Here is a 25,445-nt window from a genome sequence, read left to right as displayed (position 1 = left end):
AGCCTTCATGTCTCATTCTTATGTTATTCCCCACCACATAGACTGTTTTCCTTTGGTTCTGCTGCAGTGCTGCCAAAATTCGAAGTAACAGTGAAAATGCCCAAGGTGATCACCATTCTTGATGAGAAGCTGAAGGTGACAGTTTGTGGTCTGTGAGTGTTATTCTTTCAAGTCCTTCTTGGTTTCAGGCTTTTCTTCAGCTGCTGGTGAAAGTCCACTTGGGAGACTGAGATATGATACTTCGTTATATTTCTCAATCCTTTTGGGGTCCCAGGACCAAAGAGACTACATCTACCATTAGACAAAAGGCAACAATTATTGCTTGGGGCACTTTTTATGTAACACGTAGAAACATATTGTTGTTCTGTTTTTTGGGAGGGTTTTTTTGCATGTTTTTTGAGTCATAGAGGATTTAAGAGCAGCTGCAGTGCTAGGGAAGAGGTCTTCAGTTTAGTTTACCTGGGAACGATGTTTTAACTGTGGCTTCTGCTTGTCATTGCTGAGGGGAAACCCCGTAAATGATGCAGCTGCCCTCTTTCCTTTGGGCCACCTCATTCAATTCTGCATGGCATGAATTCCATGCCTCCTGCAGGGAGAGCCACGACTCAGGCTGAAAAACAAGCCAAAAGACCCAGAGCACATGCATAGACAAACCAGTTCCATCAGAATTGGGCGGCAGGGTAGATACTTGCAACATATTCTCCAAGGTGAGGGGTACTCTCAACTAAATCAGCATTAGGGTAAATGATTTCTGCAGACTTGTGTTACTCCCAGGGATGTAATCAGGACTATAAGATTCAGTGCTCCTGTCCCTGTTGCCAAGCTTGATCCTAAAATGTTACCAAATTTCTTTCTGCTTTTTATTTCCTGTGATGACCCTGCTGTATCCTGGAGGCAGCTCTAGGGAAGAGTCCTGGCTCCACTGGGGGTGAGCTAGTAATTTTTCTCTATCCCTCTTACACTCCTAATGGCTCTGTTTTTCTTTCAATCCTCCCTGCTGGTAGATACACATTTGGGAAGCCTGTTCCTGGCCTCGTGAGCTTCCGTGTCTGCAGGAATTTTGAACACGCAGCCACTGCCTGCTACGGTGAAGAGGCTAAGGCAGTGTGTGACGAGTTCTCTGGACAGGTGAGTCATGATTACTCTTGTGGGTAGAGTGATAGGAGAAAGTGTCGTTTATTGAGCATGCCTTGTAGGCACAGGCTTGCTCTGACGGAAGCATGAGTGTGAAGAGGGGAGAGACTCCATGTATTTTAAGGAAGCCTGAAGAAGGAGAGAAGATCGGATGCAAGATGAAATGTGAAAGGTAAAAATAGGGGGAAGGTCTGTGCAATAAGAAAGATGTGTTAAAGGCAAGAAGCTGGTGGAGGAGGAAGAGATGAAAGAAACAAAAAAAAGGTCAGATGGAGTGTAGAGGGTACAAGAGAGAAGTGAGAGAGAAAAGGCATGAGTGATGAAAGCAGAGTTGAAGTTGGCTTACACTAGAGACAGTGTGCGGGATCAGAAAGGAGCAGAAACCAGGGGAAGGGTGATGCAGTTTGAGCAAGAAGGAAAGGAATATGGATTTAGCAGCAGTGGTTAAGAGAGACAGACAGAAAAAAAAAAAAATCACTTTTTTCACTCTTCAGGCTGGCAAGTCTACAAGAGCAAAACTGAGTGGTGTTTGGAGCATGGACAGGTGCAACAGTGCTAGCTTAATTGACAGAAGCTGGGGTAACAGCAATTTTGGAAATATGCCAAGACAAGAAAGCAAGCACAAGACATGCTTATGGTCCTTGGGGTCTGCTACAGTATGATCCCTACAATTGCCTCCGCCACTGCTGTTGTTATCCATGCTAAAAGAAAATATGAACACTGCAGTGCTAACCTCTGTTCCAGGTGTCTCTTCCCTTTTCTGTGGAGGCCTGCCTTGTACATGAAGATGCTGAAGAGAGGTGGCAAGCTTTGGAAATACTTTTCCAGCTGTCACCTTCTTTCTACACATACACAAGCTTTGGTTTATGTATCGCTCAGATGGCTTGTGCATTTTAAGTCAGCAGCTATATTCTAATGTGCCTGATGCACGGCAAACAAATCCTGTGTGGCATACGGGATTGAATAATTCCCTATGCTTCTGTATCAAGTATTTGGAATTTCAAAGTTCATACACACATACACAAAAATCTTCTAGGTTGCAAACTCTTTGCTCTAATGTTGCTGCAAGTACTTCAAAATGCTCCTTGCCAGTTACTTACATGCTTTTCCAGTTTTGATGAAAACAACAGAGGGAATGATCTCTGAGGCTATGGGCTTCTCTTCCAGTTCAGAGCAACGCACAGTGATGGATTCATTAAGTTGGATAAACATTATATAAATGAAACTATAATGGTCTTGTTTGTTTTCTTCCAACAGACAGACAACTATGGCTGCATTTCTGAAATGGTAAAGACCAAGTTATTCCAGCTCAAGAGAAGTGGATATGAGAATAAGCTCCATGTGGAGGCTAAAATTAAAGAGGAGGAGACAGGTATGAATCATCTGGATTGAAGAGCCATGTAATAAGCCCAGGAGAGACCAGCAGAGGGACCTGCCAAGTAGGAATGAGGGAGAAAAGCAGACCCTTTCTTTTCTGCAGTGTTAAAGTTTTCCTACTTGGAGGCCAGAAGCATCAACAAAATTGCTTGTCCAGCAAAGGAGTGTTGGCCTGGAGTAAAAGTAATTCTGGTCAGGCAGAGGCAAATTAATTCTTCATGCTTCTTCCTGCAGGAGTGGAGTTGATTGGAACAAGCTTCTCTGAGATCACAACCACCATTAGCAAAATCACCTTTGAGCATTCAGACTTCTACTACAAACCTGGAATCCCCTTCTTTGGGCAGGTAGGGAAACCATGAGAATGGAATGCCATGAGTGCCAAATGACTGAACGTCCTGGACAGATACATGCCCTGCTCTGCAAAGATGCTGGACCTCAGTGCTGTTAATCCCTGTGGGCTTCCTCTCCTCTGCAGGCTCTCAAACCAGAGAACAGCAGCTGAGAGCACAGCCCTCATTCTCCTTACCCCTCTGTCCTTACGCTTCCACTTTTCCAGTCAAGAAAAATTCTGTTTTTCCAGTCTCCTGTTTAATAGGAAGCCTAAGGGGTGTGAGTGCATGTCAATCTCCACGTCCACTCCTCTGACCCAGAGGTGGAGATAAGAAAGGGCCAAAGAAATAAGATTCAGAAAGTTTGCAGCTCTCTCTGAAAGAGATAGATGATACACATGTAAAGTGCAGTGGAGGCTTCCTTGTCTGACATGAGCCCAACATCCTTAGCTTGGTGGTGTATTGGGCTGTTCAGGTGGCAGGCGTTCCCCTCCTTCTATACTGTACTGTTTTTGCTCCTCCAGGTGAAACTAGTGGATGGGTCTGGTGCTCCAATCGCCAATGAAATTGTGAGGATTTCTTTACAAGGAGGCCAGGAAACCAACTATACAACAAATGAAGAGGGCAGGGCATGGTTTGCCCTGAACACTTCCATGTTGCCCTTCAGTCCTGTTGGAATTAGGGTGAGTCCTGCAGGCAGAGGAGGTGATGAAGTGACCCACAGGGCTGGAAGGGGAGTACCTCTGAAGTTTCTACTATATGTGCAAAAGCACTTAGCTTCTTGTTCCTGATTGTTTTGCCAACCTTGACATCAGTGTGGTGGAAATAGCTGTACAACAAACCAGGTTGCCATGTCACAGTTGGACTTAGCTTGTAAGTATTTGATTTCTGCTTGGCAATAGCAATATAGGGTTAGAAGGAACATCAAGAGATCATAATAGTCCATTCTGCTCCAAGGGATCACCAGCCCTACCTAGACAAATCTGTTTCAAGGGTAGGTCTAACTCCCATAGTGGAATGCTGCTAGTGCTTTGCTGTGTTCTCAATTAAATGATTTCCCACGTCTCTCATCTAAATATCCTTTGTAGTCAGTTAAGGCAATTTCCAGCTCTCAGGGTTTAATTTAGCATTCCGAGTTTCTAAGCTGTCCTCCTTATTTTCTTCTTTTTTTTTTTTTTCCTGCCATAAAGAGAAAAAGAGTATGAACCATTCACGGAAATTCTCTCTCTGGTGTGGAATTCGTTTATCTGGGAAAAATAAGTGCTGCTGAGCATCCTTTTGTTAGTGGAAAATGCAATATATGTGTAATATGCACATTTCGTAATATCTTACCCTGGAATAGGGCAGATTGTCTAGAATTATATTTGCTCTTCTCCCTACAATTCTCTTGTCACAGATTAAAACCATTAAAAATTATCCAGAAGCTACCACTCGGTGCTTGAAGTTTTCAAAATTTTGCAGAGTAAAGAAAAGGCAAGAATTCCCAAGTATAGCGAGAAAGATAAGGAAATAAGGGCACGTGAGGCACATGAAATGCTGAAGTAGCACCCTTCTAAATGTGAAATATCTTCCCCTTGCTCTCATTTTTAAGAAGATCTGGACTCTCTCAGCTCCTAAACTTGTATTCAATTTAGGTTTTGAATTCTCAGGTGGAGACTTTTCTTCCTTTTCCATAGCATCCTTAGCTTGATCTTGGCACTAGTAATCTCTGAACTGAACAGCACTATCCCTTCTCCAGCACCAATATTGAGATGAAAAATGAAAATCAGTTTCTCTTCTCTTTAAACTAGGGCAAGGTATGAGGATAAAGAGCCATTGAGGTGATACTGGTAGTAAACAAACAACTGATATGATTCAGTTTGTTTGAGACAAACTTCAGCTTCTCTGGGAGTAAGATCATTCCCAATGATTTGCTAAGGATACCACCACCCTGTCTTGTATCTTCCAAACTCACGGGGGATTTTTGTAGACTACCTCGTTGCTTAAATACAAAAAATACCAAGCCTTTAATACTAGGCCATGAATTTTGGCTCCAGTTCAGCCACCTGTGTTTGAGGATCTATGTGTGTATTTTCTCCTTTTCCAGGCAACTCATAAAGTACATCCCTACTGCTATGACCGTTCCTGGGTTGTTCCATATTATCAAGAAGGCTATCTCCAACTAAAGCGCTTTTACTCTCCTAGTAATAGCTTCCTCAAAATTGAGCCCAAGTCCGAGACACTCAGCTGTGGCTCCTCCACAGAGGTCCGGGTGCACTATATCCTTACTCCCGAGGCCATAGGAGAGCAGAAGAAAATCATCTTTTACTGCCTGGTAAGCTTGCACCTGCCATACAGTGAGGTTGTCATGGGTAATTGTAGCGGGGCTGGAGATGGAAATTGTGATTTGTGGCAGCAGGCTTTAAGCACTTTCCCATCATCCTTCATGTGTTCTTTTCCCACAAAAAGGAGGGTCTGGCTTAGGAGCAGAAGAGTAAGGATGTCCCAATGCCCCCCGGGTGAGCACTGGGATTCTGCTACAGGGAGGCATAGAGCAGCTAAGCAGGGTACGAGCAGCAGACATACAGCTCAGTTGCTCTCCTCTCAGGTTCTCCCTCTTTAAGGTTTGGCTCATGCACAACCTCAATCACAACAGGGTTTCTCTTTCCATTCAGGTGATGGCCAAGGGAATCATTAAGAAAGCGGGCACCCACATTCTGGATTTGGACCAGGAAAGTGGTGAGTTCCTCTCCCCTGCCAAATTGTCGCTGTCCTCAGAGGCTAGGCAACTGTGGCAGACATACAGGCTGCTTCCATATAAATGCAGGGATCCACATCTCCATGTCCTCTAAGATATGGGAAGAGTTTGAGCTTTCTTTTCTCTGCCTTTATTTAGGCTTTGCACAGATTTGCTCTAATCCCCTGTGCCAGCTGTCTTTCCTCTGATACTGCATTTCTGGGGCTCCAGTGCTCCTAGGAGACAGAGACTAATTGTTTTTAGAAGCTGAACCAAAATTCAGCATGCTTATGCACTGGAAAACAGGACTTGAAACAGGCCTTTTCAGTCAGATAGTGAGACTTATGCATCTCTGTGAGCACCAATTCATCCCATTTGGAGGCCTGGAGTTTCATCATGGCTAGGATGAAGTTCAGCATGAAGTCAAACCTAGAATTTTGGCTGCTCCAAGAGCAGGTTTCCCGTACCTTAACATTTTGCTCTTGTTTTGTTTGCTAGCCAATGGGGTCTTCCGGCTACAGCTTCCTGTACAAGCTGATATTGCTCCAGTGGCCCAAGTGCTTGTCTACACCACTGTCCCCAGCAGGGAGGTGATTGCTGATTCGACCAAGTTCAATGTAGAAAAGTGTTTCAGCAATAAGGTAAGTGTCTACTTCTTGAGGGAGCAGCCATCAGACTGCAGCGTGGCCAAGCTCATTTATTTAGATTTATCCTGGCTAAGCTCATTGATTTAGTTTTACTAACACTGGACAGCCACCTATCAATTGTTCTAGGTAGCTTCACTGCCTACTGGTTTGTGCTAGCTTGGAGGTGATCAGCTGTTGGAAAAAAGGTGCTAGCAGGGACTACAGCGATAAAACCCTTCTTAGCCACTAGTCACAACCAGTGATCTCACAGGTGGTCCTGAGTAAGAAAAAAGGGAGGCCGCATGTCTTATGTCATACTGCAACCCATGTTCTTTCACTCCATTTCTCACAAACTCATTCCAGCAATGAGGTGGCTGCTTATGTGATCACAGCGCAAAAATAAAACACACGCAGCCCCAATCCAGTGGGCGAAGCTAATACTTGTCAGATCTTTCAACTCCCATATATCTTATCCTGTCATTTTAATTTCTATTGTATGTTAATGGAGATAAACCTTGCCTGAACCTGCCGAGCAATGCACAGTGGTGTTTCAGTAGCAACGGTGAGACTGAAAGAGTGCAGAAGAATAAAGCCTTCTTTTTGTGAGTGTGTGGACCATTGTTCTCTTATAGCCCCACATGTTCCTTATGCAGAATAGCAGATTGATATATGAGTGGCCCTAAGAAAAGAACAACCTCAAAAATTCCCATTGGGACTTCAGAACAGTAGACAGGACTCTGCTAAAGGCATTCCTTTGTCCTGCTAAAACCCAAGCTAAATGAGTTCTTGAGACTGGTGTCACTGTAGGAGCTTGGTCACCTGAATTTTGTTCATATATTAAAGGTCATACTATGCACTGCATTAAGATCTGGGTTCAAGCCAAGTGCCAAGTGATTTACATGCTTAGATACTGCTTTCCTCTCTGAAAGCCTCCTGAATTCAAAGCTGTTGTCAGACCGGATAGGACAGACTTTGGGGCTATCTCTATGCTAAACAGTTTTTCTAGTAGCAAGCTTGCTACAGCCCTTGTGCTGCCATTTCCTGAAGAATATTGTTTTTGCAGTCTCAAGATTATGAGTCCATCCTGGGAGAGGTGGGGGATATCAGCAGAAGACATGCTGTGGGTCTGGTTGGGACATGAGGGAGACTGGCAGCTGATGCTGCTTTGTCAGGCAGCATGTTTACTCTGAGGATGCTTTGATCATTGCATGTTAGGGGAGGGTTTGTACTGCTGAGGAGAAGGAAGATTTATGCAGGTCAGCCATCTTATTACAAAATCATGTGAGATGGTGATGACAACAACTTCTGCTAGCAAGAACTTCCAGGGCAGAGGTTGGTAGAGGGTCATTAGAGTTGTGAGTTAGGTTTTGGGGAAGGCACACAAGTCTGGCAGGCCTCAACCAACAGGCCAGTTCTTCAGAATTATTACCAGCCAGTAGATATTGCAATATTGCTCCAGGGCATCACTGCTTCTCATGTTACCAAAGAATCTGCTAAGCAAGGTCTTTGCAAGCCTGTTTTCTCTCCACATACAATATCTGGGTGCAGTACAAAGACTGGACCTGGTTCAAGACCATGCCCAGCTGCCTGAGCAGATCTAGCCACTATGTGGGATTATCTCATCACATTCACAGTGGCCATAAAACTCAAAACTGCCTTAAAAGTTTTATGAGCAATTGTGATGCTGGAAGTTGCCAAGAACTGTTAGTGCTGATTCCTCTGGCACTGCAGGAAGGAAACCCAGCTCTGCAGTAGCACAGAGGGAGAGTGTATGGGGGTGTGTGTGTGCATGCGTATGTGGGCTTTGTAAAGTTGGAACTGATATACTCAACTGAAGGCAGAAGTCCTGCAAGGGTAGAGCATCTGTGACGTAGCTTTTCCTGTGGCTACAGGTGGATTTGAGCTTCTCTCCTTCTGAAGGCCTGCCTTCTTCTGATGCTCACTTGCTGTTCAGAGCCTCCCCGAACTCCCTCTGCGCTGTCCGTGCTGTGGACAAGAGTGTTCTCCTCATGAAGCCAGAAGCTGACCTGTCACCCAGCTCTGTAAGTGCTTAGTCTGTGGAGCAACTCAGAGCCTGCAGCCCAGTGCTGGGGTGGAGACAATGAACAGCCCCTCTTGTCAGTGCTGACACAGGAAAGCTGCCCTGTGCTGTTTCTCATCTTCCTTCAGTGGGCAAAAAGATGAGAACTGAGCAGCAGCTATTTCTTAGGGGTTTTGTGCAACTGTAGGGATGGCAATCAGGAAGCTCTTTTAAGATGACTGCTTCTCTTGGCCGGAGCCAAACACTGTTGTGAGTTTGATGATGATTTTTCAGTTATTCTTGCCAGCCATGGATTAATTTTCTTGGAGTAGCTTCTGGAAGTGTCAGAGAGTTTATTCCCCTCATGCCAAGCAGCAAACAACAATCCTTGAGTAGGGACAAAGGACTGCAGATGGGCTGGCCAGTGTCATTTTTTATATATTTGAGCCATAATAACCAGTGACACGCTGTCCATAACAAAAGAGGCAGTATCTCCAAATTTGGATCTCTTTTTTGATTCCCAAGTTGCCATTGCTCCCACCACAGGGAGGACCATGGCAATGTGGATGTATGTGCAGGTGATGTGACTGTTAATGGTGCTTGCATCCAACTCCCTCAGTAGTGTTTTGTGACAGTGGAAATGCCAAATACCTTGTCTCTTTCTGCCTAGGTGTATAGCTTGCTGTTAGGGACGGAGTTGCATGACTATCACCATAGTCCAGACATGCTCTTGGAGGAGCCCCTGGAGAACTGTGTCCCCTTGAAGAAGATAGTTCTGAATGGGATCAGCTATGCTCCAATAGTAGAGATGAACGAAGAGGACACTTACAGCATCCTAAAGGTATAGCCCTCTTGCATGGCTAGGGAGTGGAGTGGGAGAAGGACTGAGAATGCTTAAGCCTTCTGTGCCATGATGCAACATAACAAGGGAAGGGTTTGTGAATCTTAATGATCTGACACTAATTTTTATCCAGAGGCAAGTTCAGTGAGAGTCATAAGCTTCACCTGTCTTGCCAGCTTTGCTCCCAACTTGGTGGAAAAGGGATCAGTCTCAAAGTTTTCTTCTTATAGGAGAATTTTTGAGGTTGACTTGAAATGAGGTTCTAACAGGAGGTAAATAATCCTGTGCTATTGGAGTTACCCCAAGTAAAGTGCTTGAGCTGCATCGTAGCCACAGACATTTCCTTCCAGAGAGAAAACTCTATATCTCATCCTGACCCCCAGGCTGGAATTGGACTGGAACCAGTGCCCTAGAGACGGAGGGGACCTGGTCTATCTGAGCCACCCAGGCACCCAGACCCAGGGTTGGGGGGTTCGTCTCAAGGTCCAACAGTACAGTAACAGCTTCTCCTTCTGAGGAGAAGGACAGGACGGGACAGTAACAGCTTCTCCTTTTGAGGCAGTAAAATACCAATGTCAGGTCTGCTGTGTAAACCTCAACAGGACTCAGTAACAAAAAACCATGTTGGATTTCTCTCCCATAGGAAATGGGTTTAAAGGTTTTCACAAATACCAAGGTGAGGAAACCTTGGTATTGCAGCACTGAGAATTACATACCTGCAGCAGGAGCTGGCCTTGCATCAGCTTCAGTCATGCCCGGAGCACCTATGCATGCAATGAGGATAAGCGGTAAAGGAACCGGGTCTTGTTATCACCTCTGTTTTGAACAGAGATCCTGTCTGTATTTTGGGGTGAATATTCAAACAAGAGCTGGGGTTGTGGATTGAACCCTTGGAAGCAGTACTGAAGTGGGTTCACAGGTGTCAGCTTCTGCATGAGTGTAGGGCATATCTCTTTTGCTGAGTTGTGAAGGTCTACAGACAAGCTTTGATAACTCCACATTAGAAATCAGCAGAACCAGGTAGTTTTCAAAGACTGGCAGAGCAGAGGATATTATTCTGCTGCTGAATTCTCTGCTCGCTAGGCTTTTGCACTAGACTTCTTTTCCTAGACATCACTTAAGGGGTCTCCAATACCATCTTCAGTCTGCCCTCATTGACTCACCCAGTATTATGTATGGTCAAAACCAGATGAAGTGGATGAGAAACTTTTCAGTGACAAGTTGGTAGACTTTGGAGGCTTAGAATGGTAAGATGCGAGTCGCAGAAGTCCAGTCTGAAATGGATCCACTGTATTTCTAAGGGCTATCTCAACTCTTACGCTGTAGCTGTTTGGGAGACAGAATTGGCCATATCATCTCATCATCCAGAGTCTCATATTAAGGGAAATATTTTGGAAAATCTAGGTTATTCTAGCTGGATAACTGATTCAGAGAGTTTTCCCTTGGCACAAGAACCTGTGCTTTTGTACATTTTTGACACAGGTTGCTAAGATGCAGGATAGATTTTTAATTATTTTAAACTGAAATAGGCAGCAGTAAGAAGACTGAAATACCATGATAGACAATACAAGCAAGCCACCGTCACTCTTGCTAGGAGCTATGTGATACAGCTCTGACAGCATCTTTCATTCCTTGCCCTGAGACCTTCTCAGACTTTAGAGGTGCCTGTTGCACAGGTAGTATGGATACTTGCTAGCTACACAATTTTTATCTAAACATAGAAATTAATTTAGCCAAAGTAAAGATGACCAAAACTAGAATTTAGTTAAGAACTTTTCTTCTTTATCTGTTTGGGTGGATTTCTCTTTCCTTTTGTCAAAGCCAAGCAAACGAATTGTCCCATCCTGTCCCCTCACCCTTCTTTGTTTCCCAGCTGTTCAAAACCAAAGTCAAACAAAGGCTTATTTTTTACTAAATTTCATCCCAAACTCAGAATATTTTCTTGGGAATAATTTAACGTGTGAAAATTTTGTTTTAGTCAAAAAGTCTGTTTTTACCCCTCTCAAATTCCAACTGCGTGTTTTTAGTTTGAGCATCTCCAGCCTAGTTCTTTAGGAGGCCGTAGATTTGGCAGAGAGGTGGTTTTCTGAATCATAATGACCCTACAAAAAACACTGCAACAGAGGGATGTTCCATTGCTAGTTGGCCTGATAGGATAGAGAAGGATGTCATGTTAAGACTGTGCCTAAAAGGGAGAAGGCTGCTTGCATAGAAGGTCATAAATAGCTCTTTGCTCTAACATCCTTGTTTTAACCTTGTAAAGTGTTGCCCCAGATACTTTGAGGTTTGCTGGAGACGAGTAGAAAATACTGGAAGGCTAGCTCTTGCTAATAAGTCCTGACCCTGAAACTTCATTGCTGTTGGTACCAGTGCTCACTACAGCCACAGCAAACATTCGCTGCCAGCAAGGCTTCTGATTGTCACGTAGCTTGCCGCTTTCTCAGACCAAAGCATGATGCTGATGTAGATCTTGCTTGTTTGGAAGTATCAGTAGTTGATACCTTTTCCATCTCATCACATTCAGGCCTTCAGGCAGATAGACTTTATGCCATGTCAAGCACTCCTGGAGAGCTGACGGAGACAGTCCGAAAGTATTTCCCAGAAACTTGGATTTGGAGTTTAGTATCTATAAGGTGAGCACCTTGGGTTAGTTCCTTTCTTTTTAATAAAACTGGTTTTATGAGGTGAAAACATGAATCCCCACATGTTTGCCAAGCCTTTTCAATGCAAAAAGTCCTTTATTGTTTGCCGAGGTCATTTGGCAATCCTCTGAGATAGAATTACCTTCAGCCATGGTTAGGTTTGTCCAAGGAGTGGTCATGGGCCTGGAAGAAGGTGTGGGGTGTCCCTACAGTAACAAATATACTGTGCCTATCATTCACACAGGCAGTGCTGTTCAGTAGGCCGAAAGGGGTACAGACAGTCACCAAAATGCCATAAAAAATCATCCCTCTATCCTTGCTTTCTATGCTTCACCAGCTCAGAGGGAAATGCTGAACTGGATGTGACCATCCCTGACACCATCACTGAATGGAAAGCCAATGCGTTCTGCACTTCGGCAGACACAGGCTTTGGCCTGTCCCCGACAGTGTCCCTCAGAGCCTTCCAGCCCTTCTTTGTTCAGCTCACCTTGCCCTACTCTGTGGTGCGTGGTGAGGCCTTCATGCTGAAAGCCACCGTTTTCAACTACCTGACCTCCTGCATCAGGGTAAGGAAGGTCTAAATCCTTCTCTGTACATGTGTACTTTCTTGTACACATCTTGCCTTCACCTAGCCTTCTTATCTTATCTCTGAGCAGCCCTAGACCCTTCACCCCTTAAATTCTTATGTTATTCCTCTTACATACTCCAAACGCAGAACCCAAAGCTCCAGCTCCCTGCTCCTTTGCTACTGAAGAAATAGCTATTGCTATGGCTTCCTAGCTCCCTGTCTCTCCTGATCACCCTTCCTTGATTGCACCTCTCTCTACAACTGGCAGGTCAGTGTGACTCTGGCTCAGTCTGCTCATTTCCTGGCTACTCCGGTGGAAAAGGAGGAAGAATCTCATTGTCTCTGCGAGAACGGGAGGAAAACTGTGGCTTGGCTCGTGACTCCCAAATCTCTAGGTAAAGCTCTCAGGGTGCTGAAAACTGCAGGGAGGGTTTCTCTGTGCTGTTCTCCCTGTTCAGTATCGGGTGTTAGAGCAACATAGTTTCCCGGGAAGCACTGCAGCTGAGTGTCTGTCTCATCTGGGGTTATTTGGGAGGCAAACGCTGGCGGACTTATAGTGTCCAAGGCTCTGACTGGCACCACGTGCAGTACCGTCAAGCCTTACAGCCCTTGGACAACATCTTCTGAAGCCAGAGACATTGCTGGCCAGCGGGGATGCTCTGTCAGCTCCATCGCTCCCAGAGATTAGATGTCTGCCCCGTGGGATCTTCATACTTTGTTTTCACTGTTGAAGTTATGTGCTGTGGTAGCAGCTGTGGTGTGCATGCGGGGTAGCAGTGTGCTGAACAGCAGTGGGGCTGGTGAGTCCCACCACTGTGGTGTCCTAGGTTCTGGAAAAGAGTCACCAAAATAAAGTTACCTTTCAATGGCAGTGCAGTTCATCTGCTCCAGGAAGGATTCTGATATAGATAGCTATGTTCTTGTGGGAAAGAAGCAGGGCCCAGGTGTGATGGGAAATCCTCACCCATGGGCCTGCAGGTTGAAACTCCTGGAAGTGGCAGTGACTCCCATTACCTGGCTCTGCCCAGCAGCGCTGGCTGACCCCTGTTTTCTCCAGGGCAGGTGGAGTTCTCGGTGAGCACTGAGGCCCTGCAGAACCAGCAGCCCTGCGGGAACGCCATCGTGGAGACCCCTGAGAAAGGGCGGAAGGACACGGTCATCAGACAGCTGCTGGTGGAGGTATGTGGGCTGTGGGAAGGGGAGAACTGAGCTCTCCCACAGGCTAGAGCGTACACTGCGATGCAATTGGACAGGATGCTAGATAATCTCATCTAGGCTCCCTTTCCCATGAAAGGCTGGACCAGATGATCTTTCGAGGTCCCTTCTAACCTGGGCTGGTCTGTGATTCTATGATTCTATGAGATCACCACGCAGCGTGGCAATATGATGGCCTTACATCATCTTTATCCTTTGGCAGGGCTGCATAAATACTGCAGCTTAATAATGCTGTGCAATGTGTCTCCCAGTACTCTAAACCTTCCCTATCCCCTACTGTAGCAGGACTCCTACTCCAGTCTATCCTTCCCTTTATCTACCTGTCACCTCCTATTTCAACACACCCTCTTTACAGCCTCTCTCCTCCTTTTGAGACACCCCCAGTAAGTTTGCCAGTCAGCACATGCTGCCTCTCTGCTAGTTGAGTGGCCAAGCAAACTGCCTCTTAGTCTGAGCGTTATGCAGTTCTGGTTTGCTACCATAGTCTGTCACCAGGATGAAGGTGGGGGATTCACAAGCACCTATGGGAATGCAATGCCCGTAGAGAAGCCCCCTCAAAACTCCAGACATTATAAAAGTCCATGAAAACATGTTAAAGTTTTACAGCTTATCCATTTCCTGTGGCAAGAAAAGTTGCTGATGCGATGTGGTACAGAAGGAAATATTATGTGGCAGTATTGCATATCCTTTATAGGAAAATGCTGGTTTATTATACTGGGTGTGGTAATCTGGCAGGTAGATTCTATGTTCTTAGCTTTTCTCTGTATCATAAAAAACCCTAATGTTTGCCTGCTGTGTCGTATGGTATCAGGAGTGTCACCAGATATTACAGTGTACAACACCTTCCCTTTCTATTATCAACAGACTCATTTTTTTTTCCCCAAAGCATCTGCAGCATTATGATAAATAGCACTGCAGACATCTCTTCAGGACAGCCCTCTAGAGCAACTGTGAGCTTTTGCTAACAAAAGGACTTGCTGTAATGCTGCAGTCCTCTTGTTACAAGGATGTTAAGTGTCTCTCGCTGCATACAATAGTTGCAGGTCATTCACGTGATAGTCCTGCAGTGTGTCCCTTTCCTTTTCCTGTCCTTGCCCCACGTATAACATCAGTCACTTAGGATCATGTTTGTTTTACTTGCTTAAATTATTATTTCAGAGCTCTGTGTTTCAGGGAGTGTTTCTGACTGCCACTCCTTCTCCAGTTCACTCACTTTTGTTTTCACGTATCCTTCTGTCCTTGTTGAGGATTCCTCTGTCTGTCTGTACTTTCTGTCTCACTAACTTCTCACCTCTCTTATTTTCCTTTATCCCACCCAAGCCTGAAGGAGTTGAGAAGGAAACAGCCCAGAACTCTGTGCTCTGTGTAAAAGGTAAAGCCCTCTCTCCCCACTCTCTCCATTTGTTTCTGTGTGGTTTGATGGGTGGGACGTGCCTGGAGGAGAAAGATAGTGCTGCCTCTATCATACTCCAGATAGGCTGATATTTTTAGGTAATCAAAACATGCCCCATCAGTTAGGAACCTGAGACATAAGACAGAAGAAAGCCCTAGAGAATGGATCATCCTGCCTAAGCCTCAGGGTATGAGCTAGGACAGATTTAGCATGACTGTTTGCACCCCTGTTCTCTTGTGTGCTGACACTGGAGTTACAAGCACTGTCTCCTGTTTTCTAGCGTGCCTGGGAAAAAGCTGTATACATGTCATCTACAGTGCCTAACGGTGGCTGGGGATGGTTCATGCAGAGATTGCCTTATAGCCAGGGAAAAACGAAGTGAATGAAGTCAGGGCATTTCTAATAGGAAGTGTTCCTGTTGTTTCACTGAGGTCCCCTCCCCTTCCATTAGCCATTTCTTGGGACTGCACTGAAGCTGTTTGGGTCTCGTTTCTCTCTCAGGAGTGCCTGTGAAAGAGAAGTTTTCCCTGTTGCTACCCTCAAATGTGGTACAAGACTCAGGCAGAGCATATTTCTCAGTTCTGGGTGAGTAAGCAGCCTGGGAGAAGAACCATGTGCTGTTTCTGCCCCTCTGTGTTGGCCTCTTACCTCACAGCTTTTTCTCCTGTTTTCCAGCACACCTCACTCCTGTCTTTCATCTGTTCTGCCTTGAGCACTTTCCCTTCTGGTTGTGCTCTTCCTCTTTTCCTTTCGGCATGTCCTTTTGTTCAGGGTTCTCTGCCAGTGCCCTAACGTTTCTCTCATTTCCCTCTTTTCCTTTTCTCTGCTGTTCTGTGTTTCATTCCAGGATCTTTATCAATCCAGATTTTCTTTTGTTCTTCTCTGTCATCTCCTGCTTCTCTCGTTCAGTAGCTCCCTCTGATTCTGATAGCCAGCCCTGAGTGTTGTTAATATCCCTCTGTTATCTCCTGCTCCCCAGGCGACATCATGGGCACTGCCATGCAGAACCTGCACCAGCTCCTCCAGATGCCGTTCGGCTGTGGGGAGCAGAACATGGTCCTTTTTGCACCCAACATCTACGTCCTGGACTATCTGAACAAGACAGGGCAGCTGAGTGAGGAGGTCAAATCCAAGGCCATCGGATACTTAGTGAGCGGTGAGCTGGGACATGGCTTTGCTTTTGCTTTGGCTTTTTTCCAGATCCTGCCTGGGGTGGTTGTGTCAAATGTTGGCCAGATGTGGAAAGAGAGCTCCTCTCATGCACAGATGGTCTCTGCTGTATGCCTGAGAAGGCTCTTTGCTGCTTTTTCCTTTATTATTTTCTGTTGCTTAAGCATTAGGGTATCTGTTCAATGCACCCGCTTTTCTCTGTTCCCTAATTGGGTTGCTATGCAGTGCAGAGTTGTCACGTGACCTGCTAGAGTGACTTGTCCATTGTCATTAATATGTCCTGCCTTCCTTCCGAAGAAAAGCAGGTGTTGCTTCTCCTCATGCAGTACAAGCAGTGCATGGAGGCGGGGATGTACCAGTACTTCTTATTGGCTAGGATAGAACTGACCTGCTCCTCTCTCCTTTGCTTTTGCTGATACAGCTGTTTTTCTGTTCCCCCATCCCTCAGCAGACTTTCTCTGGCATCTGAATCTTGCTTTAACTCTCCATTGCAGGTTATCAGAGGCAGCTGAACTACAAGCACCCAGATGGCTCTTACAGTACATTTGGACCACGTTATGGCCAACTGGGGAACACCTGGTGAGATTTCAATGTCACCTACGCCTCGCCTATATGCTCCTCTTTCTCACCTACACATTTATAATAAATGTTGCATGACAGTAAAGAGGAAATGCTTTGTAGACCAGCAGGCTTTCCAGAGCTGGTGTGGTCCCCTGTGCTGCCTCCTATTTAATGAAATAGGCTGCATCAGCCAGTTATGTAGCTGAAGCACATCCTCCCACCAGCAGCTCTGAGGACCATGGCAGACAAGAAGGAAATGGAGATAAACTGGGGAAGAAGGGAGCAGAGATTTCACATCCTGACTGAGGAAGACTGAAGAGTTGCAGTGGCAGCTCTTCGAGACTAGCATCTGCTGAGAAGTTTGCCGGGAAAGGTGTTTCCATATAAATGGAAAGGATGATAATCCAAGAGCAGTGCTGTATGTTTTTTTTCAAGAGTGTTTGTGTGTTACTAAGCAAAGACAGCCTGGAGGAGCGTGTGTGTTGCCAGTGTGACTTACTGCAAAGTTTTGAGTTGCTCCAGCATATCATTGCCATGCATTTTCAACTTTAGGTAAGGGTAAGAATGGATGATTTCATCATCTTCGGTTTGCTTTTAGTTTCCGAAACAGTACTTGTCTCTTGACAGCATGTTGGCTTCTCACCACATGCCTGCTTCTTCTCCATAACTGCTTGTAACAACTGTAGCAAAAACTCTTTTAACATGTTCTTCTTGACTGTAAAACTCTGGAGAGTTCTGGGAAACCCATGAGGCATGAATTTTTAGTACAAGAGTCCTGCCAGCAGACCATGAGCTAGCAGGGATTTAATCATTCTCCCCTGACATTTTGAGTATTACTGTTACGCAGATGTTGAGCTAATTGGCATGCAATTTCCTACTTTTTCCAAAGAGATTTTTTTTAGATACAGATCAACAATCACTGTCCTTCAAACTGTAGCCTCAACACAATGGGATCCAGGGTTTTATGAGCCAAGAGAGGGACAAGAAATCAAAGTGGGAAGCAGTTTTTTGACAGATTTTTTGAGGTGAAGATATAATATACATGTGGTCTGACTAATTGGCCCACAGTTCCCCAGGCCTTCTTCCCTTTCTCCAGACAGATGATGTGCACATGGGCCCTGTCACCTGAGATGGACAACAGGCCTGCTCAAGCCCTTTCACTGCTCTTTCTCCCTTTCAGGCTCACAGCCTTTGTCCTCAAGTCCTTTGCCCAGGCCCGGCCTCACATCTTCATAGATGAGAAGCACATCCAGGATGCTTTGGTCTGGCTGTCCTACAAACAGAATGCAAATGGCTGTTTCCGCAGTTCTGGGACACTCCTGAACAATGCTATGAAGGTAACGTCTGCCTCGTTGTTTTTTTGAGAGGTTAGAACTTGACAATAAGTCAGATGGGTCCAGCTGAGCTTCTTGAGCATACAGGCAGATGGGAAATTCCCATGTCAATGGCAAGAACTAGGGAGCCAGAGGCCATTCTGTATGATCGCCACAACAGGAAGCAGAATGAAGGCTAACCTGCACTTTGTAAGTGGTATTGATACCTCCACATCAGCTGCAAGAGGGAGGAGGCAAGCTAAGGGTCTACAATGCAGAGTAAAGTATTCCCACTGGAGTGGGAGAAAAGACTGAAGATAAGAAGCTAGGTGGGGTCAGCATCTACCTTTGTGTTTTCCTGCAGGGTGGAGTGGACAACGAGGTCTCGCTGACAGCCTACATCACCATCGCATTGCTGGAGATTCCTCTGCCTGTAACTGTATGTGGCTGCACCCTAACTTGAGTCAGTTACTTTGTGTCAGTCTATGAAGACACAGTACTGCCCAGAATTTGCTCCAGATTGGAAAAACGACTTGGTTGTTGAGCCCTGTGATATGAGAATTTTGTGCTGTCAATTTTGGCATTTTTGGAACGCATTGTACCCTACTTGTTCGTAAACATCATTCTGGCAGACCCCTCCTCAAAGTTCAGTAAGGCAAAAACCTCATTTCTCACCAGCCTTCTAATCACTGGTTATCTCTCCCCAGCACTCAGTGGTGCGTAACGCTCTATTCTGCCTGGAAACAGCAGCAGATGAGAAAGAAAACCACGTGTACGCCAAGGCACTGATGGCGTACGCCTTCGCCCTGGCAGGGAAGGAGGAGAAGCGGAAGGCATTGCTTGGCTCACTTGAAAAGGAAGCCGTGAAAAAGGGTGAGTGCCCCTGGTGGGACATCTCTTTCTTCCAACCCACTGGCCTTACATCTTCCCTTGATAAAACGGCTTTTGTTGGTGGGGCAACGGCTGCAGGAAATGGCTTCTGTGGGTGGGGAAAGGTGGAGGGAGAGGAAAAACTTGTGCAAACGCGTTGCGTTTTTGAGAACTCCCTCTCGGTGCCCAGTCCTACTTCTCTGCTCTGAGGGAGTTCATCAGGAAGCACCAGGCACCATCCCCCTCGGTGCTGAACTCAAGGGTAGGGCTGCTAGCGTCTCTCCTCAGCCCGCTCCTCTTGCCGCACCGGGCACTGCTTAGCAAAGGCTTAGCAATGTTTATGGCCACCCCGTCCTTCCAGTGCACGTGCTCAACATAGAACAAAGTTGACCTCGCACAGCACAAGGGACGATAATCAGAGAAGAGCTGCATGTGCTGAGAGAGAAAATGTGCATACAGGTCATTTCAGAGGCCATAGCGTAAGTTGTGAGTCTTCCAGGAAATCGTGTAACGACTCGGAAGCATTCTGGTAAAGTCAGGCCGGACAGTGGGTTTGCCCAAGCGTTGGGTAGCAGGGTTGTGAAGGAAATATCCTCAGCACCTGTTGCCTTTTCCACCTGCAGGTGGCTACCAAACCCTGCTCACAGGGTCATTTTGCCTCACAGAGCTTGTCACTGCCCAACCGCGGCATCTCTACTCCACAAGGGAAGTAGTGCCAGACTGGTGCTCTGCTGGTGCCCAAGCCCATAAATGCCTCCACGAACCTCGAGCCTAGGACAAAGTGGTATCCAGGCCTGAGGACTGAGCCTCAGCAGTCTCAGACTAGTTGCAGCAAGCGAAGCGTTGTCTAACCCTTCCCATTTCATCCTACACGACAGGTGCATCCTGGAGGCTCTGGCCTCCCAACTGGACCGGCAGCAGATCAAGAACTGCCTTTCAATAACTACTAATAATTGCTTGTTGTCTTGTCTCCACGCTCCCTGCCTCCTGTGAAGAGGGGTCTGTTCATTGGCAGCGGCCTGGGAAAGAGCCAGAGGCTGATCTCCCGTACTATCGCTACCGAGCTCCCTCTGCTGAAGTGGAGATGACGGCCTACGTGCTCCTTGCTCACCTCACCACGCAGCCGGCACCTTCCCAGGAGGAGCTGTCATTTGCATCTCTAATTGCAAAGTGGATCAGCGGTCAGCAGAATCCCAACGGAGGCTTCTCCTCCACCCAGGTGAGCTGCTTCCCTCCTGCCACCTCACACATCAATGTCAGAAGATGGGCAGTGTCAGAGACCCAGGTGGGAGCACGGTAAGGTTCACCAGGGCAGGGACTGTACCCCTGCAGTATATCCCTGCAGTATCTACCATGGTTGCCAAGTTCTCAAGAGGCTAGAGGCTAGTATGTCGGGTAGTGCCTCTGGGAATGACTGGTCTTTTGGTTAATGACCTGTTTTTTTTGACACAGTGGGGCAAAACGGTAGGGACACAAGGGACGTGTGTCTGTGCCATTGGAGAGGGCTCCCACTGCAATTTGTTTGGGCATATGAAGTTGCTGCTTCACCCTGGGGCTCCGCGCCAGGAAGCTCAGGGAACATGTAACTGCCGCGCAGAGGACACAGGGAGGGAATGGAGACATGCAAAAGCTGCTCTTTCCCTCTCTCCTTCATACTTAAAACTGGAGAAAGTGAAGAATGGAGGGGAGGATGCCTGCCGACAGCAAAGGGCAGGCTGTGGGAGGACAGGCTGTGGAAAGGCTGACTGTGTTCCTCTGGGTGCCGGGACCCATCTCTTTCAGGACACGGTGGTGGCTCTCCAAGCCCTGTCCCTGTACGGAGCTGTCACCTATGCCAAGAGCGGAGCAGCTGCCAAAGTGACCCTGCGGTCTGGAGGGGACTTCCAGCAAGACTTCCAAGTGGATCCCACAAACCGGCTGCTGCTCCAGCGCGTGCCCCTGCCCCAGGTGCCAGGGGAGTACAGCATGGAGGTGTCTGGCGAAGGATGCGTCTACCTGCAGGTGAGGGTGGTGGGGGCAGGTGGCATCCTAGGAGGAGAGCCCCCTGCCAGGCAGGACCCAGGGAGAGGGCAGAAGGGACAGGGGAGAGGGGAGGAGTGGGAGGGAAGGCTCTGGGAGAGGGAAGAGGAGGAGAAGAGTAGAGGTGTGTGGAGGAGAAAGAGTGGGAGGGAGGGAGGGAAGGATCCGCCATGTGGAGGAGCTGCGAGAATGGGAGGAGTGGGGAGGCAGGACGGGGAGAGGATGGTCTCTCTCTCGTGCTGAGCACGCACGCACGCACGCGTGCTCACACAGCTGCTGGCTCTCCCCTAGACAAGCCTGAGGTACAACGTGCAGCCCACGCAGGAGGATGCACCCTTCATGCTCCGTGTGTACACGATGCCAGAGACATGTGAGGACTCCAAGGCTCACAAGGTCTTTGACATAGGCATAAACGTCAGGTGAGTCTGCCGTTGGGTCTGAGCCTTCCTGAGAAGCCACGGGAGCTGGAGGAGGTCTGGCGGTCCAGGGTGAGCCAGTCTGGAAGCCCTGGAGGGGCAGTGCATCCCTGGAAAAGTGGGCAGGAAGCAGCCGGGCTGGGAGAAGAGGCTGTGGAGGAAGGACGTGTCCTGCAGTGGTGAAGCTGTGCGGGCAGCCCAGGGCTGGGCTAGTGAGAGGCTGCGTAGGTGACCAGGAGGCCCTGGCATAGCTGGAGAAGAAGGTGCTGGGCTGTCAGGATGTGGTGCAGTGCCAAGCGTTATGGAAAAGGTGGAAGCGCTCCCAGCTTTGACTGGAGGTGAACTGAATCTTTGGTGCTTGGTTCCTTAGTTATACCGGGGAGCGCAATGGCTCCAACATGGTGATTGTTGATGTGAAGATGCTGTCTGGATTCATCCCCGTGAAGTCCTCTGTGAGGAAGGTAGGACCCTGTTTTTCAAACAGGCAACATCCAGTTTCTCGTCTTCAAGACACCTTCCAAGTGTCTGTAGCAAACTAGAGGGCTTCAAGGTTGGAATCAGCTTGATCTTGCCATTGTCATCTGCCCATTTGCCATGTACAGTGTTCTCTTTTCATACCTGGCTCAAGGCCAGCACAAGGAGAGACAATGTGATGAATCTAGGAAAAATAGACTATGTAATTTTTTCTTTAGACTGGTGATGGGCATCTTTATTATCACTGTGTCACAATAGCTCCCTAAAAGCTTTGTCTGTGCATAGGACATTCAAAAGTAGTGCTGTTTCCTTTTTCCCTCTGCTTATCTAACAACAGCTTATAGCATTGTAACTGTTTAGGACTTGGGTCGCTGTTTGAGATGCTGAACAGGTGCATGGTCTGGAAAATAAAGGCAATCATAAGATACTGCAAAACTAGCAAGCCAGAAGGAATGTATTTTCATTGAATTGTTCCATCATTGTGCTTGAACCAGTGCTCAGTCTCCGCTGGAGCCAGGCTGTACTTCATCAGCCAGGCTGGCGAAGGAAAGCCCTGGGGACCATGATACCTACTGGCACACCAAGGAGGCAGTTCCGTGCTGCAGACTTAGTTCCCTGAGTACCCCAGTGTTTCATCCACAGTACATCCCATCCACAGGGCAGCGTAAGGGGCGCAGGGAGACCACCCTCAATGCAGTAACATCTTGGTCTTCTTTCTTCAGCTGGAAGGCCGCCCCATTATTGAGCGCACAGAGTTGAGTACCAACCATGTCCTGGTGTATCTGGAGAAGGTGAGTATCCCTGCAGGGCGAGAATGGGTCAGAAACACAGGCATTGGGACATTTGGCCACACAGGGCAAAAGATCTGGGACTCAAAACTACAAGAATGGGGCCGAATCCCATACGGCCTTGCCGACCTTTCAGACTTACTGGGGCTTTCCTCCCAGCCCTCAGCAGCCTTCCCCTCCGCCCCGCGCACAGATCGGGCCCTGACCTCCCCACCAGCCGGAGCCTCCCCCAGTGTGGGGAAAGGCCCCAGGGCTTCCCCTTGCCCCTCAGCCAGGCCGGCAGCCCCCGCACCCCCCAGGGCCCGGGCACGGGTGGCAGGGGAGAGCGAGGGAGCCTGGGGGCAGCGCGGAGGCACAGGGGAGCCCGGGGCAGTGCGGGGCCGCCCCTGAGCCTCCACCGCTTCCCTTCGCCAGCTGAGCAGCGAGACCCTCAGCTTCTCCTTCACGGTGGAGCGGGACGTCCCCGTGCAGGGCCTGAAGCCGGCTCAGGTGAAGGTCTATGACTACTACGAGACAGGTGAGCGCGGGGCTGGGGTGCCCGTGGGAGCAGGGCGGGCAGTGGGACGGGAGGGGCGCGGCAGCTCGGGGACCTGCAGCTGCCCCTGGCCTGGGCCCTCTCCCGCCCCCGCGCTGCCTCGGCTCTCTGAGCGCAGAGGGGCCGGAGGGCTGGAGGCCGCCCCCCGCCCTCCTCCCTCCTGCTCCTGCCCGGGCAGGCCCCGGAGGACAACGGGGGGCAGCGGTGACGGCGTGGGGTCCCTGCACGGCGGCCCCTCACACCGGCAGCTGCTGCGCAGCCGCCCTCTTCCCGCGGAGGAGGCCATCCCCCCCGCCCTCCGGCCACGGCGCCTGCAAGGCCGGTCCTGCCTCCCCGGGGCGAGGAGCGATCCCGCGGGGCAGCGCCGCGGGCGCTGGGGAGCCCGTGTTCAGGCCCGGCCCTAGAGCGCAGCCCTGCCCGTGCTTCCAGGCGGTCGTGGCGCTGCTTGCGCCTCCGTGTCCCGGCTGCTGCGCCAGGGTGGCAGCGACAGAGCCATCCCCCCGCCCCAGCGTGCGGGCAGAAGGTGCCTGAGCAGCCCCTGGGCACGCTGGGGTGGAGACCTGCTGGGGCTGCCTGTGCGGGGCGGCTCTGCCGTGCTGCTGCGGCCTCTGGACGGGGCCGTGGCTGGGGTTCCCTCCCACCCGACTGGGATCTCTGCGGGGAAGTCGCGACGGTGGCAGTGGCCTGCTGTGGGGCTGGGAGAGGTGTCTCTCTGGCACCCGTCCCTCTGCCAGGAGGGCTGAGGGGCTCTGACAGCCCGCTCTCCCCCTTCCCTTCTGTGTTCCAGATGAGTTTGCCACAGAGGAGTACAGCGCTCCCTGCACCACAGGTAGGGCGCACAGGAAGAACCGAGATGTTCCAGCAGGGGCTGTTGCAGGTTGTCTTGAATGAGGGTCTTTGCCGACCTGGGTTTCCTCGGGCCTGGGTGTACTCTCAGCTTTGCTCTTCACGGTGCCTGTTGCAGTCTCTAGGCATGCCTCAGTACAGAGAGGAGAAGCAATGCTGCCACCCCATGTCCTGTGTAAGATCAGATGCGGCTTTCTTTTTGGTTCACCGAGAATGGCAGTCCCAGAGTTACGGGGATTGATTCGCACAGGCGCATTTCTCTTTTCCTGTGTGTGTCACAGTGTACAAATAAGATTGAAATCTCCCTTGGGACTGAACGCCACACCCAGCCTCTGCGTCTCTGCCCTTTTCAGGGCCACATTTGCCATGCTGCAGACACAGAGGGGTACTGAGGAATTGTCTCCCAAACGTCTTGGTGAAATTTTGATGTTATTCTTTGGTGGGGACATTTCAGACTCTGCCCTGGGGTATTTTTTCCCTTCCTTTGGGAAATCCAGGTGCTGAGAGAGAATGTATCTCCAGGATATCTCTGCCTCCCCTCCCCTTTCTGTAGCACGGATATCTTGAAGGTGTCCAGCCATTCCCATTCTGTTATCTGTCTACACCTGGGCGTTTTTAGGTGAAGCAGTTTCCCAGATTTTAACAGGGCTTGAACTCACATAGCCACCAGAACACAGAGAAGATGTCCAGGGCTCTGGACACCGTTTCACCGGGATACTTGTCTCACTCTGTCCTTTTCCTACCTCCAGCCAAGGCTGAACAGGGAAATGCCTGAAGAACACGTCTTGTCTTGCTGGATCAACTCGCGTGTGTCTGCCCCTAGAAGATCTTCTCTTTGAGGGGGCCTATTGAAAAGTTAGAGGAGGACACCTCAACACCGAAAAGGAAGTAACACTGTAAATAAATTAAGTCTTGATTCTCATCAGATGCCTCTGGCCTTATTTTTTGTTACTGCGTCTTGTCTCTCCTCCCATCCATATCTCAGACTGTGTAACGGCCCTAGATTTAAATCCAGAGCCATCCACGGCAAGACGGTGTTTGGCGACTCCTCAGGAATACCAGGAGGCAGACAGCTTTTGGCAGTGGGGAGGTTCGCCTCCATACTTGCCGGTTCTCCAGGAGGAGAGGAAATCCTACATGATCCATTATACACTGGAAGCTTGGCTCCCTGCCTCTGAAAGGGGGTGTCTTCTGCAAGATAAACCTGTGATCACATACCGCCTTTGATCCACTGTGAAATCACCGCTATGAGGTGGAAGGACAGTGTGAACCTCTCCAGTCTGATCTTTCGCAGAAGGCCAGATAGAGGTGAAGGGAAAGCCTGTGGACTTTCCCATTTTGGCAGTGAAGACGTTGTCTGCTTGTTTCTAAACAGTTGAAGTGAAATCAGAGAGGGACTGGGAGCTTAACAGGGTCATTAGTCAGAATTTAAACCAAGAACCACCTTACGAGCCAAACCCCTTGCGTTTTTCATGAGAACTTTATCCCCTTCCTCTCAGTGGAGGCCTGTAGATCTATTTTGGGTTTTTTTGAGTAATTTTAATAGAGGGTTTTTTTCTCCCTCACAACTAGGCTTCCAGCGCTTCAGCAGA

The 25,445-nt window shown here is 48.5% G+C and overlaps 1 protein-coding gene across 1 annotated transcript in view; it reads left to right on the top strand.

Annotated features, from left to right (window-relative positions):
• The window catches only part of LOC142088210 (alpha-2-macroglobulin-like), a 31,139-nt gene extending 6,364 nt beyond the window's left edge, over positions 1-24,775 (top strand). Inside the window, 30 exon segments of the mRNA XM_075163304.1 lie at positions 68-152; positions 1,005-1,128; positions 2,392-2,506; positions 2,746-2,855; positions 3,365-3,523; positions 4,927-5,154; positions 5,495-5,558; positions 6,055-6,197; positions 8,075-8,224; positions 8,873-9,043; positions 9,687-9,831; positions 11,568-11,676; positions 12,023-12,251; positions 12,522-12,648; positions 13,311-13,432; positions 14,789-14,840; positions 15,363-15,446; positions 15,841-16,017; positions 16,526-16,610; positions 17,773-17,929; positions 18,270-18,344; positions 18,613-18,778; positions 19,771-19,994; positions 20,558-20,776; positions 21,086-21,213; positions 21,581-21,671; positions 22,407-22,475; positions 22,887-22,989; positions 23,795-23,836; positions 24,603-24,775. Of these exon segments, the coding sequence (XP_075019405.1) occupies positions 68-152; positions 1,005-1,128; positions 2,392-2,506; positions 2,746-2,855; positions 3,365-3,523; positions 4,927-5,154; positions 5,495-5,558; positions 6,055-6,197; positions 8,075-8,224; positions 8,873-9,043; positions 9,687-9,831; positions 11,568-11,676; positions 12,023-12,251; positions 12,522-12,648; positions 13,311-13,432; positions 14,789-14,840; positions 15,363-15,446; positions 15,841-16,017; positions 16,526-16,610; positions 17,773-17,929; positions 18,270-18,344; positions 18,613-18,778; positions 19,771-19,994; positions 20,558-20,776; positions 21,086-21,213; positions 21,581-21,671; positions 22,407-22,475; positions 22,887-22,989; positions 23,795-23,836; positions 24,603-24,628 (3,779 nt within the window). The 3' untranslated portion in view covers positions 24,629-24,775.
• Positions 24,776-25,445: the final 670 nt, after the last annotated feature.

This window comes from Calonectris borealis, chromosome 1 (assembly GCF_964195595.1).
Source record: "Calonectris borealis chromosome 1, bCalBor7.hap1.2, whole genome shotgun sequence".
Taxonomy (NCBI): domain Eukaryota; kingdom Metazoa; phylum Chordata; class Aves; order Procellariiformes; family Procellariidae; genus Calonectris; species Calonectris borealis.
The sequence above is the reverse complement of the archived record's forward strand: the minus strand, read 5'-3'. Positions and strand labels throughout refer to the sequence as shown.